The sequence below is a fragment of the Cylas formicarius genome, unplaced genomic scaffold (assembly GCF_029955315.1).
Source record: "Cylas formicarius isolate icCylForm1 unplaced genomic scaffold, icCylForm1.1 PGA_scaffold_6__28_contigs__length_40554024, whole genome shotgun sequence".
NCBI lineage: Eukaryota > Metazoa > Arthropoda > Insecta > Coleoptera > Brentidae > Cylas > Cylas formicarius.
Genome location: NW_026844347.1, coordinates 26,507,558 through 26,525,795, shown reverse-complemented (window position 1 = coordinate 26,525,795; position 18,238 = coordinate 26,507,558). Strand labels below are relative to the sequence as shown.

The 18,238-nt window shown below is 33.4% G+C and overlaps 1 protein-coding gene across 13 annotated transcripts in view; it reads right to left on the bottom strand.

Annotated features, from left to right (window-relative positions):
- The window catches only part of LOC132704084 (calmodulin-binding transcription activator 2), a 426,963-nt gene that overhangs the window by 341,689 nt on the left and 67,036 nt on the right, over positions 1 to 18,238 (bottom strand). For 12 of the 13 annotated variants that reach the window (XM_060673822.1, XM_060673821.1, XM_060673825.1 and 9 more), the window contains one exon: positions 14,456 to 14,489. The exons of the other annotated variant lie outside the window; for it this stretch is intronic. In XM_060673822.1, coding sequence (XP_060529805.1) covers positions 14,456 to 14,474 — 19 coding nt within the window. In that variant the 5' untranslated portion in view covers positions 14,475 to 14,489. The remainder of the gene's footprint in view (positions 1 to 14,455; positions 14,490 to 18,238) is intronic. 13 annotated transcript variants of the gene reach the window in all.

Below are 18,238 nucleotides of genomic sequence, written 5' to 3'. Positions count from 1 at the left end.
ATAGCTAAAATATACCATGTAAATGAGGTAGCATTTAAATGATTCACATTTTGAGCGTTCTACGCGTCGACGCTCTCAATCAATCGGCTTTTAATTAGGAAAAGCTGCGTCTTATATTTTCGAGAAAAAATAACTTTACATAAAAACCTAAACATGGCATGTAAATTCAATGTCTTCGAAAAAAAAAATTAATTTGTGAAAAGTCTAGTTTTGTCAGAATTATTTAAGATTTTCGTTGCTTTTCTATACATTTTATAATAACATAAAGCACTCGAATTTAAAATATGTAATAATTTTCCCTTTCCATTATTTTATAAGGAATAAATTAATAATTGAACAATTTACAAATTTTACAAATATACACAATTTTTTGGGATTCGATAACATTTGCAGCGATTTTGAGTAAACATTTCGCACTTTCCTGTAATGTGAATCAAGGTCCTTTATCTATATGTATTCTAGTCAATACAATATTTTTTATATAAAGGAAAAAAAACTGGTTTTGGAAGTATTTCAAGTTGAGCAAGGAATTTTTCACAAATAATTTTAAACTTAATTTTGTCAATAGCAACTTTTATGACCCAATATTAAAAACAATTTTTTTAAGCTTGTTTTCAGTAACTAAACGTAATTTGTTAACATTCTATTTACCGTGTAAATTAGCGGAAAGTTTTTAGAAGAGTCCAGTATGCTACACATAGCAGTATTATGTAAAACTTTTAGGAGTTACGGGGTTTTCTCTGTTTCCCGTGAAGCACGAGGGCGAATGACGAAGTAGGTGGTCCTGGCACCGCCCTGCTACATAGAAAACCAGTTCTATTAATGAGAAAAATAAATAAAAATCAAACTCAAATAAACGCCATCCGTGCCAAATTGCCCAACAATCTTGTTTTACAAGCGAAATAGCTGATAAGTCCGAGCACGTAGACGCATTCCTACTTGATTCAGCAAATGTGCGAGTTGTTTACATAATTTCCGGTTAACCCTGGGGGGGGGCTCGCTGCCGGAATTTTCGATTAATCCGTTCTAATAATTGGTTTTCAATTACGGGTCGATCAAAAACAAGTCACACTTAAACTGGCCGCCCCGAAAAAGGAAATAAATGTTGCACAGGTTCAGTTCCGGGCAAACCGAATGGAACAATTTTTGCCATTACGTGCACCTAATGCCTAAACTGCTTTTCCGAACTCCTTCGGGACGGCGTCCAGGTGATTTAAAATATTGCCAGTCTGTTCTGTTTCGAGCGCCTGTTGTTTTTTATTGTCGAAACGTTTTTTTCATCAGGACCGTAACAGAAAACGAATGTTGCCTAGTCTCGCAACCCAACCAAAAGCAACCCCAAATTTAAAATTTGCAAGACACCTGCCACCAAATTTAAAATGACCTTTCTAGAATACACCATATTGTTCATTCAAGCGAATGGTCATATATATATAATCTTTATCGTGTCATACATAAGCAGCTACACTGGACCTTGGATGAATCAAGTGGTACCGCGATTTACGTCAAAGGCAAAGATTGATGCTCGAGTCTATTTCATAAAACACGTTTTACTGTATGGCTTTAATTTCTTAATACTAATAAAATGATAATTGTTTTTTCAGAATAATAGATACCAAAAATATTATATGACACAAAGTCACAAAGAGATTTAGCTTGAATGAAAATAAAAAAAAAGCACACACACCCAACATAAATGTAGAAGATCTTTTTGTGCAAAAATCGAAAACATCATCAGCTGTTTTTCAACCAACCAAAACCAACTTAAAAATGTAATGCATATTTGAGAATGAAATGGAAATGGTCGATCGTCAACTTTCGATTGCACTTAAATTTCTCCAAACCCCACACCTGACACCAAAAATAAATCTCAGCGAACAAACTGAAATCAACGGTCGCCTAATAACTCGGCTAAAAGCCGTTCTTCAAATTTCTGAGAAAAGACTCTCTTGGTTTTTATCACTGATAAAACGATACAATCGACTAATAATAATTACATTAATCAATCGACTCAAAAATCCGCGAGTAAACAACGATAAAACAACCCAACCACACCAAAAGCCGTTCGTGCATCTGAATCCGAACCTGTACATGAAAATGTAGATGGCTTATTCCGACAAAAACAAAATGGGAACAATTTGATCATTTGCAATCTTTTACCATGTCAGTGATTGTACCTCAGAGACCAATGATGACTCATTAAGCGACTAAAAATTCTCGATGGTCAACAACACCATACACCTCGTGACAAAATGTCCTCCGGTGGATTGTTCGCTTCGCCAATTTCCTTAATATGAATATTTTCAGCAAACTATGTAAAACTATTTTCCTTAATTAGCAAACCAATCTGAATAATATCGCGTTCTCGAAACCACTTTCATCGATAATAGTCATCGTGCCGAAAAAGGCGTTCAACTAGTGATTTAACACTAATTAAATACTCATAAGTATGAAATATCTTCGAATCGAAAAATATTACCCTCGACATTACATTTGTACAAATTTTATCCTACCATAATTTCGATAAAGTGGTATTTAAATCTGCATGCCTCTTGTAAATGTAGGGTGTTTGTGACTAATTATACGTGGACTCCACAATTTTGAGAAAGAAATTTGAATAACGTATTCAAAAAACACGTAAACCATGCGTTGACCCGCAACGAAACAAAACCTCAAAAATACCGTCGGCGTAGTATTAATCATAAAAAGTATACCCTTGTTAATCATAAAGGGAATTTACCAAAATAAAAAACTGGCTTGGTTAGAACCACTTCAAGGTCAATTTTCAAAAATGCAACTAAATTTTTCCTTGTATAACATGCAGGCTGTATATCTTATTTTAAATTAAAAATTAGGAAAACTTCGGGTAAGGGTGTAATTTTAGTTCTCTAACTGCTATCATTCTCTTGCAAATATACTTTATAGCTCTTATGTCTGCAAAGTTAACCTGTCAATTTTTGTAAATAAAAATTGTAGAGTAATTTGTATATCTTATTTTAAATTAAAAACTAGGATAACTTTGTGTAAGGATATAATTTTAGTTCTCTAGCTACTGCCATTCTTATTCATAATAATATTTTAAATTATTGACTAAGGCAACTTTGCGTAAGGATGTAATTTTAGTTCTCTAGCTACTGCTATTCTTATTCATAATATACATACTTGCATGTATATACACATTCAGACAGTAAATATCTTATAAACTGACGCTACAAGACATCATTCATGAAACATTTCTAGAATATATGATACTTAAAGGTTTCCCACAATGGATCACTATCTACATTACGAGTCACTGTTCACGACCCTCCCGATTAAAGCAAGATTCTTCTTTCTCAGATTATGAAAGAATAAACAAAAACCAAAGGAAAAAAGGGGGAAACGGATAGTCGTAAATAGTGACACATTGAAACCCTCCACGGACCTTACTTTTCAAATAAAAGAGAACAATATTATCGCCGAATTTACTCTTTAGCGTGCCTTATATTCGGCTTCTTCGGGTAAACACCGACATCGTCATTTACGCCGGAAATATGCGCCCCCGCTGGCTACTTTCTATCGACATTCCGCCTCGTATATCCCGGGAAAAATCACCAAACGTATTCCGGATGATATCTATCTGGAAATATGACCATGATCACAGACCTTCAGGATATTGATGTCTGACACGTTACCCCAGGCGACGCTCGGATATCTCATTTTCGAATTGAATGATGACTTTAAAAATGTTGCCTTTGAGAAAGGAAAAGTCGATATTGTACCGGATGGAATTTTCCTTGGCTCAAAGGTTATGTCTAAAGAATTATTTTTTTCTAAGTTTACTGATAAAGAAAGGAAAGCAAAATTTCAATTCAGTCTATATTACGTTCATACGTCAGCGCTTTACTCAGTTTACTACCACAAGTCAGTTACTAATAGCGTGAGCTTACAATAAATAGTTTTGCTTATATATAATAATATATAAACATTTGTATGAAAATGGAAAAAACGATAGTCATTACAAATGACTTGGGCAATTTATGACAATTTCCTAATTGAAATTTAAGAAAAAATCTAACACAGGACGAATTGGTAATTATTAAAAGTTTAGACTAGACAATAGTACCAACTGAATATCGAAACAGGATCATAACAACAATGAATATCTAACAATGAAAACAACGAAACAATATAGTAACAATAAACAACAATGAAAGTAACAATGAAAATTTATTAGGACATACTGTCATTTTTAATTTCAGAATATCCTACATTATTATAATATTATTTTAATTTATTTTATTCCAAGATTCCAAAACTTCGTTAAAACAAAAAACATAGAAGAAACGTTCATTAAATTTAATATAAATATTTTCAAGATTTTTTAAAATGTGTCTTATTTAGTTAGTTTTAATTAAAATATTTAATATTTCGATTACAATATTTTCTCGATTAAAAATTTAGTTTAATTTTTAATGCCGACTTCTTATAAATCGTACGTTTACGAGGAAAGTTAACGTCGATTAAGTACGCAGTGGGACGCCCCGTATATGCGGGATGTCGATAAAAGTCCATTAAATTTTACTTTGCACCCACAGAAACGCCCCCGCGTGTTTCAGCGTCCCAATAAGTCCTCAAAATAAATTTCGAAAAATCGAATAAAGCGACGAAATACGGAGGGGTATTTATTGCCATCCCAAGCGATAAAAATATTTAACCTTGGCAATGTACACGAAGATTCTATTTAGGTCTGAAATTTGCAAAATGGAATGTCGGTCTATCGATCGGCCTGTAAACACGCTTCCGGGAGGTTTTAATTTCGGCCCCGAAAAGCATAATAATTTTTAATAGGATAGTTAAATAAGACGACATTGTGTACGGAAATGCGAGAGATATTTCGCAATATAATGATACTGGTTTGCCTAGTGCTATTTGTGAAATTATACCTACACTAAATACGAATGTTGACAAGCTAATTTCATTGACAGCGTTAAAAATAAAAAGTTATTTGCAAAGTGTCCTAAATTCTGTAGTTTCATGTTCCCATTATTTCGAACAACCGCTATTACAAACAGAGACTAACTCAAAACATTTACATCATCGATAGGTAATATATGCGAATGAGCAACCGACAACTCGCGAACGAACGCCTGACTACAGAGGTCGCCTTTCCACAAAGATCTCGAACATTCGACAATCTTCGCGAGAAGGCGCTGCCAACCTATAAAAGCGAAACCAGGTTCGAAGCAGAACAAATGATGAAAAATATAAAAATATAGTCAACCGCTATAAATAAATAAAATAAAATTATGTTAATTGGTTATTTTGAAGTTTAAATCTTTGCGCGTTTGACGAACACAAACGATGTTTTTGATTTAAAAACATAACAATATACAGGGTGCTTTTTTCTGAAAATGTGGTAGGAAAGCCAGAAATACTTTTTTATTTGTTGGTGACCCCTTGTCGGACAACAAAAAGTCAAGAGGTCATTTTTACTAAGAAATACGACACGATTTTAAAAATTTTACTTATTTCTTGAAAAAAAAACAGTGGTGTATCATTATTATATATAAAAATATTCAGTGTCACACTTAAGCCGACGCCAGTGAAGAAACCTCGTCTCTTTTATGTATTCAATCATCTCTGTATCAAATATAAGATTATTGTTAACCTACATTGACATAAATGTTTTTTTAATCAACCAAAGACTAAGGGTCCCCCTTAAGGATCAGATCAGCATTTTATTATAGTAGTAGCTTATTTGAAAATATGTTAGGCAATACCTTATCATCGAATATTGACAAGATTAGGTAGACGCCCTGATAATGTTTGCAATATCAAGAAATAGTTCAGAAAAAATTTCTCTCATTCAGAACGCCAGAGGATTTTGAAGGCAACAGGTTCAAGATTCATAAATGGTTTTGTACCTCGCCGTAGACGTTTTATGACTATGACTGATCCACTCCTTGATGGTGATATGTCAACATATGTCAACATGTAATTTATGGCAGATAATTACTTATAGGTACGGCTCTATTCGTCCTTAATCGCCACTCCTCTAGTAGGGCCGCACTGGTCAGAATTTCCACGAGCATATCTGTGAGACTCCCTCATCCCGTTTACAGACGTAATCAAATTAGATTACCATTTGCCAATATCTTTTGCAAACACGCAAGCCATATTTAATACACATGATGGGTATACATAACCGTACCTCTTGATTAAACGTGAAAAGGCTCTTGTCTCACGTTTCCGTGTAAATTAGGGTGTTTGTATTAGATCCCTCGCATCATAATGCTGGTTGTTTAGGACCGTATGGATTTTGGTGGAAACAAATTTGTTTGATTTGATAACACCAGGCTTATTAATAATGGGGTTAATGTTTGGTCTCGCTTAATGATGAACTAAAACACGCACCGGAACGAAACCGTTTTACACAACCAATGATCAAAGGTTGGTATTATTAAGTTTAAGGTAACAAATTATGCAAAGCGACCGTTACGATTATTTTGGTAAAACTAGTGATTGCTACGAAAAATACCGGAAAATTGTGGCGAAAATATCTTCATCCTTGTAGTGGTCTCTTTGTCAATTCGTAAAGGGAAGCAAGCAATAACGACTTTTTAATTCTAATTGAAAGCGCCAATCAAATGAAGAAAACTCCAAAACTGTACAAAAAGAACAAAACGTATTGCCGTAATAACAAAATGCAAAATACAACGAAGACCACGATTGCCTCAATAAATTTTTGCAGAAGTCAAAGATCTGCTAACTGGAACAAAAAATATATCAAAACTTTAAATAATATACAGTACGGCAAATATAATACAAAACAAACCCACTAAAGAAATTTCTTAAACGCGGGCAGTGTTAATTAATATACCAGATTTTTTACGAACTTGTAACACAATGAATTGTCTATAGCACCACCAACAATCAATGAAAGGATTAAAATTAATTATTACTTAACCAACAAATTTTGTCTTAAATTCAAGTAGATATATAAAGTATAATAATTGGGCAACCAGAATAAAATCATCAGTTAAATAAATTATTTAAAAAAAAATCTATTTTGCTTGAAACCTGTTATATTATTTATTTTTCAATATACTGACTAATAAATACATATTTCGAAAATCTATTAAATCGTGCATAAGTTTTGGTAGTTTTTCAGTAATCCAAATTTTACTGTTTTTTAATAAATTTAAAGAATACAATTTGTTAATAAGTTCAGGTAGGCAGTTATACAATTTTTGAGCAAGGTATGTGGCATCTTGTCTTCTCAAGAACTGACAATTTATATTTGTTGAGTTTGTTCCTTGTATTGTATTCATGGTCGATTTTTTCAAGGGTGTGTTTATTTTTGTGTTGGCGTATTAACAGATTCAGGTTTCAACAAGTGCTAAAATTTATTTTTGTGATTTACATTAGCATGTTATCGGTTTGCTACTCACAGCCCTTTTCACTTTCAGCACTTTCACTAGCGCTCATATCAATTCAATTGGTTTTCATTGACAGCGATATGATGGAAGGCGTTCTATTTTATTTTGAAATGTTTTTGTCAAGAAATGTCGTACAAAATAGTTTATTTAAATTAACAGCCTCAAGTAGGTCCTTTTTCAGCATATGCTACTGAAATTGCTTTTTGCTTAAAGTAAGCCAATGCCTGATGACATTGTTTTTCTAAGAAGAAATGGGATTTTCTTCGGAATTTCTTGAGTGGTAGCTGGCATCATTCACGACTAACAGACCCAATATGAATAAGAGCTGGAAGTAGCCCATCAAAAACATGAGCATTCATGTCTTCATAATGGTCTCCAGTCTGTTTTGATTAACAAACTATCAATCCATCTATTCAAATACATATATGCTACCAATGTGTGGACCAACTTTCTATGAAAGCTTGCGCTTTTTAAAATTGGATCCTGCCATTCTAACCAATGGTATATCCTTCATTTATCTAAGTCTCCTCCAGACACTAAATATTTTTAATTTGGAAATAAAAATTTCCTTATTTTTAGAAAGCGCAGTTCTACTAATTTTAAACACTAAGGTAGGTCAACTACCTGGCCGTCCACCTGTCAATCTCGGGACCCTTGACACGTTATCATAGATACGTGTTATACAGCTAAAACCACTAAGTTCTACAGTTCAATAATGATTTAATGTATGGTATGATTTTTACTATATCAAAACAGCGCTGTTACTTGCTAAGTACAGCGTATCCCATTTTGGACACTTTTACGGGGTATCTCTCCCAGTTTACGCGACACTGTGCTACTTTTTTGTGAAATTAAACATGCCGTCAGCGAAATTATCACATCCCTCTTGGTTTTTGAGATACAGCTCCATATCCCTTATCTCTTATGAGTTATTAAAATGTTTAAAAAAGACTCACATAGAATTTTTCCGTAGAATCCAGTGGCGTTTGTTTTTTTATTTAACTTCTTCGAAAATATATATCAGTATAATTTTTTTTTGAAAATTAAGCTCAAAATTCGTTTTTTTCTACTTTAGGTGTAGGTGTAGCCCATAGTAAATCAAGTAAAACAATTAAAAATAAGATACATTTAAGCAGTTATTACTATACAAGAGACCTTTTAGTTAATTTCGAAAAATAAGATGAAAATATATTTTGTTCAAATAATAATGTCTTATTAATACAATACATATTAAGTTATTATAATGATAAGTAGATGTTTGGCTCTGACTTAACTATTTAAACAAAAAGGCAAATATTTCAAAAACTTACACTGACAGTTTTTTGAATTATATTTGTTCTCTCTGTGTGTTTATTCCATTTTAATTATTTGCTTTATTAATGGCAGTGTATGAACATACTGAAAAATATTATATGTGGGTCTGTTTTATGCAATGCAATGAAAATGCCCAAGAAGCTTCGGAATATAGTCAGTATAATTTTTATAATATAGAAATGTTTCGTTTATATTAGATATCCAGGGAGACAGCAACCGAATAGGCAGCAAAGAAAAACCGATGTATTAGGGTACATATAAGCAACGCCGTCATCATTTTGCAAAGGTATAGAACAAGCAGTCAGGGTACCAAAATCGACTGCCCGATACAAATCCCATCCATTCAAGTTTACGAGTGTTCAACATTTGCATTTTGCTGGCGATGCCCAGCATCGGATGCAGTTTTACCACTGGTATTTGCAACAAATTCGAATCAACGATTCTTTTGGGAGGCCTGTAATATGATCCAACGAATGTCACTTTTTAGGCTCGGCAATTTTTAATTGCCATAACACGAGGAACCAGTCGACAGAATACCACCAGTTAATTTTCGTACAACAAGTTAGGGTTGGGGTAGCGTGTTTTATTTTGGGACTACGAATAGCCTACCGAATTTAGGAAGGAGGTACCTATACATTCTTGAGAAAGTCATTCCAGAATTACTCGAAGATATTCCCTTAGTATATTATAATCACATATACCTTCAGCAAGATGATGCCCCAAGTTATAATTCAGGACTTTGAAGACCATTTTTAGATGACAAGTTCCCTCAAAAATGGATAGGTACCAACGGACCTGTAAGATGGCCTCCACGATCTCAGAATCTTTCAATTTTAGATTTCTTTTTATAGGAATATAAGCAAAATGAAGTACGTAAAACACGATACGAGTATGTAGCAGAACTTCGACGGGCAATTGATTTAACATTTAAAACATAAGAAAAATATGCGAGTTTTTCATTCGAGAAAATGGTGTCCAATTTGATCAACAGGTTAATGTATAATATTAACATTCTTTAAATATTATGGTATTTCCTAATAATTAAGTTGAAAATTATTACAAATATAAATAATTCAATTTAAAAGTATTGACCTTCTTGTAAGTTAATAATTGCTTATTTGGATGTTCTGCTACTGCTACAAATAAAATAAAAAATGAAAAAAATCAAATTTTTATTTTAATTTTCAATACAAATTTATATTTCTGAAAAGCCTAAATGATTTCCAATTAATGTAAAAAATGATATACAGCGATAAAGCAAATAAACAATAAACCATGCTACTGGATTCTACGGAAAAAATTCTATAAGAACGCTTTCTAAACTCTTCAATGACTTAAAAGATAACTGAGGTACGAGGGTGGTCCCAACATCGATAGTTTTTGATTTCAGACTGTATCTCAAAAATCAGGCTTCCATGATAATTTTGTTGCCGGCATCTTTATTTCACAAAAAAGTAGCGCAGTGTCGGGTAAACCGTAACTTTCTATCTTAAAAAATAACAGAGATGGCCCATAAAAGTGCCCGAAATGGGATACCCGGTGCAGTATGAATATCTGCATGGATTTTGAGTCATTAGTTCAAGTTCGGAAATAAATAATAACCGGATTTTCGATAATTTATCAAAACTAATTTATTCTCGGCGAGGCGGAACGCAATTTCCGAGCGAATTTCAATAAAATCGTCACGTATTTCTTGCCCGCGCATTTTGTCGGATAAATTCATATACATAAACATACGGTTTCGTATCTGAAATATCCTTATATATCCGAAATAAAAAATTCAATATTAAATAAGTGATGAAGTGGTTCCTATAAATCCTAAATAACTTCGTGCTCGTACATCGGATCCCGATATTTGGCACAAAATCAGCCAATAGGAAAACGGGGGATCTTCTGAAACGGGGGAAATCTTATGTTATATCATACGTCGCGTCGTCCCATTCAAAGCGTGTCAGACGGAAGTTGGGAGCCGTGACGATTTAACACCTACTTCAATATTAACATTACCAGCCAGACAGTGTTTAATGAAGCCGTCTCGGTGAATGTAACAAGCGTTTCTTTGGCAAAGGATTATGAAACCGAGATCTTGGTTTCCATTGTTGATGCCTAATTTAGTACGTCTTCTAGTTTTCTTTGTGAATTGTCTATTCGCATTTGATATATTCGTGAGGTTTTACGACGCCCCTAATAGGACACCCCTTACATTACGATATTGCCTGAAATGCGGAGTGGGCACTGGAATAAAACGAACAATGAACTGAAAACCTTCCCAGGACGAATGAATTTTTCGCGCAAGTCAGTAACTTTGTTAGGAACGACGAATAACGTTGTTTTTCACGAGAATTTAAACGACCAATGAAAACTCTCTAACCCACGCACTTGTTCATCTCAACTCGAGATACTTGAACAAAAAAGCTGCTTTTCTGAAGAAATAATATTTAATAGAGCGGAAAAATCTATAAATAACTACTCCTGAATGATTTTTTTAAGGATAAAATGATTTTCCTTAGATCAGCTCCGCCCAGTAACGGAGGTGAATGTTTTAAAAATGCTTACTAAAGTTATATCAAAAGCGGCTGGTTGTGACGGACTTAATATTGAACCCGCAAATTAGTTTTCGCATTTTTCGTACTCATAAACCACCTTTTCATCGTCGTTAATCGAAAATTTAATAATAAACCGTTAATATAAAAAACCTGTACTACATCAAGGCGACTTCAACCCTTCTGAAATTATCGTTTTTTACCAATTGCAGGCCCAGAATAATAGTATATTATGCAACAAGTGCGGTAAACGGAATTTGACTCATGAGTTTTTAATAAACGAGTGAGTTAAAAAGTTTACCGAACGTGTTGCATACTATACTTTTTCTACGACCGTTAGTTTTTGGGTACATTTTCGTAAAACAACACGAATACATTAACTGACATGACTGTCAGAATTGACAAATGTCAAAATTCAAAGCGTGGGATATATCTCCGAAAACATCCGATTGCTCCCAAATCCGCGCGGTAACATTCCGGAAATGTCCGAAGTGGCTCGGATTCATGGGAAACGAAACTAACGTCGTAAAGTGACGTTTCCCGCACGCTAGATCGGTGTTAGCGGCGTTCAACAACCAACATGACCGCTGACAGATCGTTAACTCGACAGGTTTCAGATTAGACATTTTTACGTCAATATTTTTTCAAAATAAATATGCCCAGATTTCGATAAATGTTCAAGTTAACTGCGTGAAAATCGCTGTTTTAGGTGCTTAGTGTTGCAATTTAGAGGGATACCGGGAAAATCATTCCCATCTCTAAAAATATATCATAACCTCCCGAGGCGCATTAATTTATACCGTAGCTGTTAGTAAGTGATTCCCGTTGATTACTTCTTACTATTACAATTTTTATTTTTTTTCCTTTGATATCTGGCAGTGTTTTACTTAAAACTGTTTGCCGATGGCAAATCGTTTTCGGGGCTACTTAAAACATAAGCGAGCCACAGCCTACCCAAATAATTTATAATAATTATTAGCCACATGTACGGAAATATTGCAGACAAACGGCCTGCAATTCTTAAAGGTATTAATAGTTTTATTTTTTTTTTTAGAAATGCAAATTTGTGAGACACATTGTATCAGTGACGTTTAATGTTACAGATGTATTAGCTAACCTCTATATAATTTTGAAATAACTAGCTCACTTGCGGAGAGAAGATATTAATTAAGTTTTACTAAGCGCTGTTTTTCTGTAATTTTTTTTTCCGAAGTAAGGCAAGAGATGTGCATAAGGAAATGTTAACAAAAGGTCCGTAAATATTTCAAGAAAAACAATTAAAAACTAACCAAAACTATTTAGCTTTCCAAAAATTCTAATAGATCGCTCAACGTGAATCTCCCTTTATATAAAATGTAACCATTTTGTTTGGTTTTGCTTAGTTGGCATTAGTGTTATGGTCTAATTTATATACCTCTAAATGTGGACGTTTCTTTGAAAAAATATAGCTGCAAGTACAACTTAGTAATTTGAATAAATTTGAATCAGCTTATGTAAAAATCGGAAACATAATTTTTACGGGCTCACGACAAAACTTTCCGAAACCACTTAAATTTGCACTCCCCGCTTAACTAAAAAAAGACAAAGTTCGGTCATCTTACCGTAATTCCCAAGCGATAAAACCCTGACGATGTTTTAGTGCCGATATAATATGCAAAAATCTCGGCGAACTCTAAAAAACCTCGTTTTATTCTCCCGACCTCGTTCCGTACCAAAAACGATATCCGGCGAAAAAAAACAAATATCCCTCGAAGGAATAACAAAATTTCTTACAATATTTAAAACGGCCAAGGGAAAACCGCAGGCCCCAATCTTCCGTCGAAAAACACAAGCTATTTTTACAGAATTTGGCTTTAAGATTTATTATCTGCAATTTAAAATGTTTGCAGTATGTTACGCACTCGTGAAATTTTAAATAACAAAAATTCACCAGGTTAAATTCGAACAAAACGACGACAATAAATTACGAGAGTAGTCGGTGTTACCGGGCGTTAAAGCTTTGCGTAGCTTATTTTCAGCCTCGTTTTAAACATTCTTTTCTACCTTTATATCGCTTTACTATGCTAAGCAGGGCCTATTTTGCGACCCGCGATATAAAGGAATTTAATTTATAAAAAACTATTTAGTCGACTCCACGGGTACGAATTTCTTCCAAATTAAATTAATCGAATTTTTCAAAAGAATTTCAAAATAAACTAATTGTTCGAATGACATGCCATAACCGACTCGTAAACTATTACGTATGACAAAAACCAATATAGAATGAGAATGAAAAATGACATAGATTCTCTGATGTTTTCATAGGAAATTATTACCCAAAAGTTTGGATTGCGTAATGATAAGAATACTTAGTTGAACTTACTAAGTTACACGGATCATCTTCTGCATACAAATTTTTCCAAAGCATTCGGCAGAGTACCATATAACACTCTTCATACTAAGTTTGCAACTCTGGGCTTGAATGGTCCCATATTTAGCTGGTGCCGTGCTACCTTACTGAAAGAACTCAGATTGTACGAGTGCATAATTGTTTTCTCTTTAATTTATAGGTCAATGCCGTTCATTCCTGTTTCAGATTCTGCTTAAAACTCTATGTGCGTTCTTATTTAGGCTCTCAACATATTGCCGATGACTTAAATAAGTGTGGTGCGACAGCAATGGCGGAGAGATTAACATATTCATATGCAAAATTACAATGTTTAGTAGACGGCCACTCACTTTAAATTTCAAGTATTTTATAGGTAATGAGTTAATTGAAACTGTGAGCTATGCTTTGTTGCCCACATCAATATATAAAATGCTTTATTTTAGTTAGTGTGTTAGTCTATTATAATTGATAATTTCGTTCGTCAATAAATAAATAAATAAAATATGAAAACTCGAATCCATGACACCAACTAATTAATTCTTAGCGAAAAACTCCCTAGTAGCTTTGCTGAAATTCCCGATACTGTTAGATACACTAACATTGAGTATGTATTAATATATTAATATATAACTAAACTAAACTAAACTAAACTTTTACTATAGTAATATATTCATCATACTCCCTTTGAAAGGCACCTAAAACCCAATTAATGACTAACAGCAAAAACACTGCAAATCAACCCCACATTTAATTTTCTAGAAAATACACATATACAATTGAATTGCTCCCAAAATGCCGTTATTACTCACCATCAACATTTCTGCTCATTTTTCATGGTCCTATCTGTAAAGGAAACAACAATACATTATAAACGATTTATTCCAATCACATGTAAAAATAAAATTTCGGTGTATATTATTTTGCCAAGAATAATGGTTAAAATGTACCCACTCCAGAAAACGCCACTGCTATTGATAATTACCATCTAGTTGCTATTAACTTAAGGACTTTTGACAATTAAGTTACGCAATTCAACAAAATTAATAAAATGATTTTTGAAATAATTAGATAAAAAACAACTTAAGGCTTGAATTTCTAGAACACGCCTTCATATGATTTACTAGTAAGTTGCACCATATATTGAGGCAGAAGACGATTTGAATTACGACGAATGATATATATCGTATGGATTAACACCAATATTTTATTATTGTAAATGTTTATTAATTTTTTAATTATAAATTAATTAATACACAAATCGTTATAAAAAAGAATTTTTCTCCGACACACTATTTTGTAAAAACAGATATTCTACAGTTTTTAGAATCCACATTTATATCACCAACTGTGTAGTAGGAGACTATTCAAATGAAATATGGTATAAATTAATCCTAATGCTAATATATGTTAAAAATTTTGGTGATAACTTCACGAATACAAGGATGTTTCTTGATGTTAATTTAAACTGATGCAATTCCCCACTGGGCTTTTTGTCCGACATGAGCTTACAAAACTCTGCGACATCTCAAAACAGATATTTTGAATACGGAATGCATCCCCTGCGTGACAAATAATATTGATAATTGAATCTCTAGTCACTAGCATAATAGTTTCCGAATCGTCTGTGTCTGTAACTTCAGATACGAAAACGATCTTCCCTAAGTGTATTTGACATGTCAAAGAAAGGAGAGGTGGCAACTATTCAAAATAACTCAGTGGCAACTTCCAAAATTCGGAAAATATCGAAACATAAAAATACTCTGCTTTTGGGGTAAAACATGAAAACATTTAATGTGCCCAAAGGTACAACTCTTATGTGGATATTTAAATAATAGTGAATAAAGATGTTCAAATGTAATTTTTTAGTGTTTCTTTTCTTTATTATTTATTTCTAAAACTAAATTTGGCAGGGCTTCAGCAAAGAAAATAGTGGACATTACTTCGCCTTAGATTAGGTACTTAGCTGTACTTATAGGTTTGGTTAAACATCGGAACTGCAACAATTCACAGCTGTTATAAAATAAATTCATCGAATTCATAAATTTGTGTGAATGCAAAGAATTCAATTCACTAGCTTCATGGAGGGGTTCGTTCAATTGATAAATTGTGAATCATTGAAAAAAGAATCATTTTTATCCGATTAAAGAATTATGTTCACTGGCAAATGAAAATTATTTTCATAGCGTTAATGAAGCGCTCTTCATTATAAGAATTAATTTTTTCATCGTATTCACAAAAAAAAATTAATACAGTGCATATTAATGCATAATGTTAATTTGGTCCCAACGCTTGTATTATAGACGAAAAAGAAACTAATGAATTTTAATTGAGAGTCAAAGTGGTAAGTTACGGCCAAGCGGTGACCAATTTAACATCTTTAAGCGACAGCCACTTAATACAGCCACCGATATTTTCGTATATCGGAGCCGCCTCAAACGCAAGGCCTAACCTTCGACGAACGGTTGGCTGCTCGAGTCGATAATAAAGGGAGATGATGAATACACGTGTTGGAAGGTGTGAGAGCGGAGATAAGGTTGTTTAGCTCGGAAGAACCTATTAATACTGATTACACTGATACGACGATCCAATAGCTACCGTGTGTGATGGATGTTTGTTGGATTTATTACATCGCCTTTAGTATATACGTGCGAGAAGCCAATTTTTTGCAAAAAGGAATTTCTCGATCGCTTCCGAATTGAAATTTATAGGTCGCGTCGGAGATGAATTATAGATCGAACCCGTTAAATCCGATGAGATGAGATTAAAGGTTATTGAAAATGTTTAAGACGTATCTGGAAAGTAACCGGGATATTTAAATTCGGATAAAGTATGCTCTCTTAGGCAACAAATTTCTCTAAGTACCAAATTCGTTCAGCAGACGTGGAATGTCATTTTGCAATAATTGAAAGCAATGTCGAATATTTTATGGTCTGAGCAACAATATCCAAAGATGCTTATACAACGTGACCTATTTGAATTGGAAGAAGCACCCATGAAAAATTTTTCAGATTTTAAACCAACTCATACTGGTCAGCATGTTATATAAGCATCAAAAACTAGATTTTTAAAAGCCATGTTTCTTATTTCTTGCCAAAAAAAAAGTTATTATTATTAGACAGTTACAGGAAAATCCGGTTTTCATGTACAATGTTTTCATGCAAAAATGTCAACCCACAGTGGTTACGGTTTTGTGCTAAATTAAGACAACTTTGGTAAGTGAATCTTACTTACGGGCGAGTCTTTTTTTTTCAAAACAATCTTGCTATTCAAGAACGAATTTTTCATTTTCAATAGTTTTTCCGTAAATATTTAAGCAGAAATGGTTAATGGAACACTTGCCCGCCTCTTACTTAGAATTTCTGCAAAACAATTTGTATGGACTTTTGCAAGGCAAAACATAATTTATTCATTTATAATAAAAATAATTCCAAAAAGGGGGTGTATCCAAAATTAATTTCTTTGCACAATGACCCCTAGAAGAGTTTCTATGTGGGCAAAACAACTGTAAAAACCAATATAAACACAAAATTTCATATAAATCTGGATGGCCCAACCAATCAAACTGCAAAACCAAAAATACAATGATAATGGAATAAATTATTTTATATCCAAAAAGAGTATACCGCTATCCAATCCAAATCAACACGCAGCATCGTAAGTTCAAAAAATTAAATCAATATACACAATAAACTAAATAAATTTTAGAGCAAACCAAACGAACAAATGCCTTAGCATTAAAAAAAGTGAACTAAGATGAAAATTCACCAACTCACTGAATCACAGTCACAAAATACGAAATAGGTAAAGATGAGATATTTGTGAAAAGGACAGTGAAAAGAGATTGACACACAGTTTTTGCTTCCCTTTCCAGATCAACTCACATTGTCGTCATAAAGAGGGCTGGAGAATAAATTCTTTTAACGCCTTACATTGAGTATATCAGTATATTATATAAAATAAATAGTTTTTATATGACTGGAGCACCAGATCATAGTAATAGGTCTATGGAGTCAAAAATAAAAATACCATGTAATCAGGAACGACGATTTTGAAACAAAAACGGAAAAGATGAAGAGCAAGCTAAAGCGGATTCAATTTTAATTCCATGTCCAAAATTATTTTTCGTTAATTACGATACACGGACCTCCAAATTAACTCTCCAGTTGACGTAGACGCCATAACATAGTGATTTACCGCCGACAAATTGCATCTTGCTTATTTGCAAGATCGGTAGGTCATATATCGGCTATTAATATTTGAGTCGGCTTGCACTTTAACTATACGCCCCGCTTACATAATCATTACAAATTGAAATAATTTATCATCGTCGCGTCACGGTTGAATTTAATTGTAATTTAGACCGTAATAATGAATTATGATGTATCGTATGAATTACTGCAGATTTAACGGTATTTATTACGGGTAATTTATCATATGTACGGCGAAGGCGGTAAGAAAGAAAAACGCGAAGGGAGAAACCGCAATGAAAAAAAAAGCATATTTCGATTTGGCATTTGTGTTGACTTCAGACGAACATTGGTAAAAACTTGGCACGCACAATATTCCTTCACAAACAGAAATTGCCCACTTGA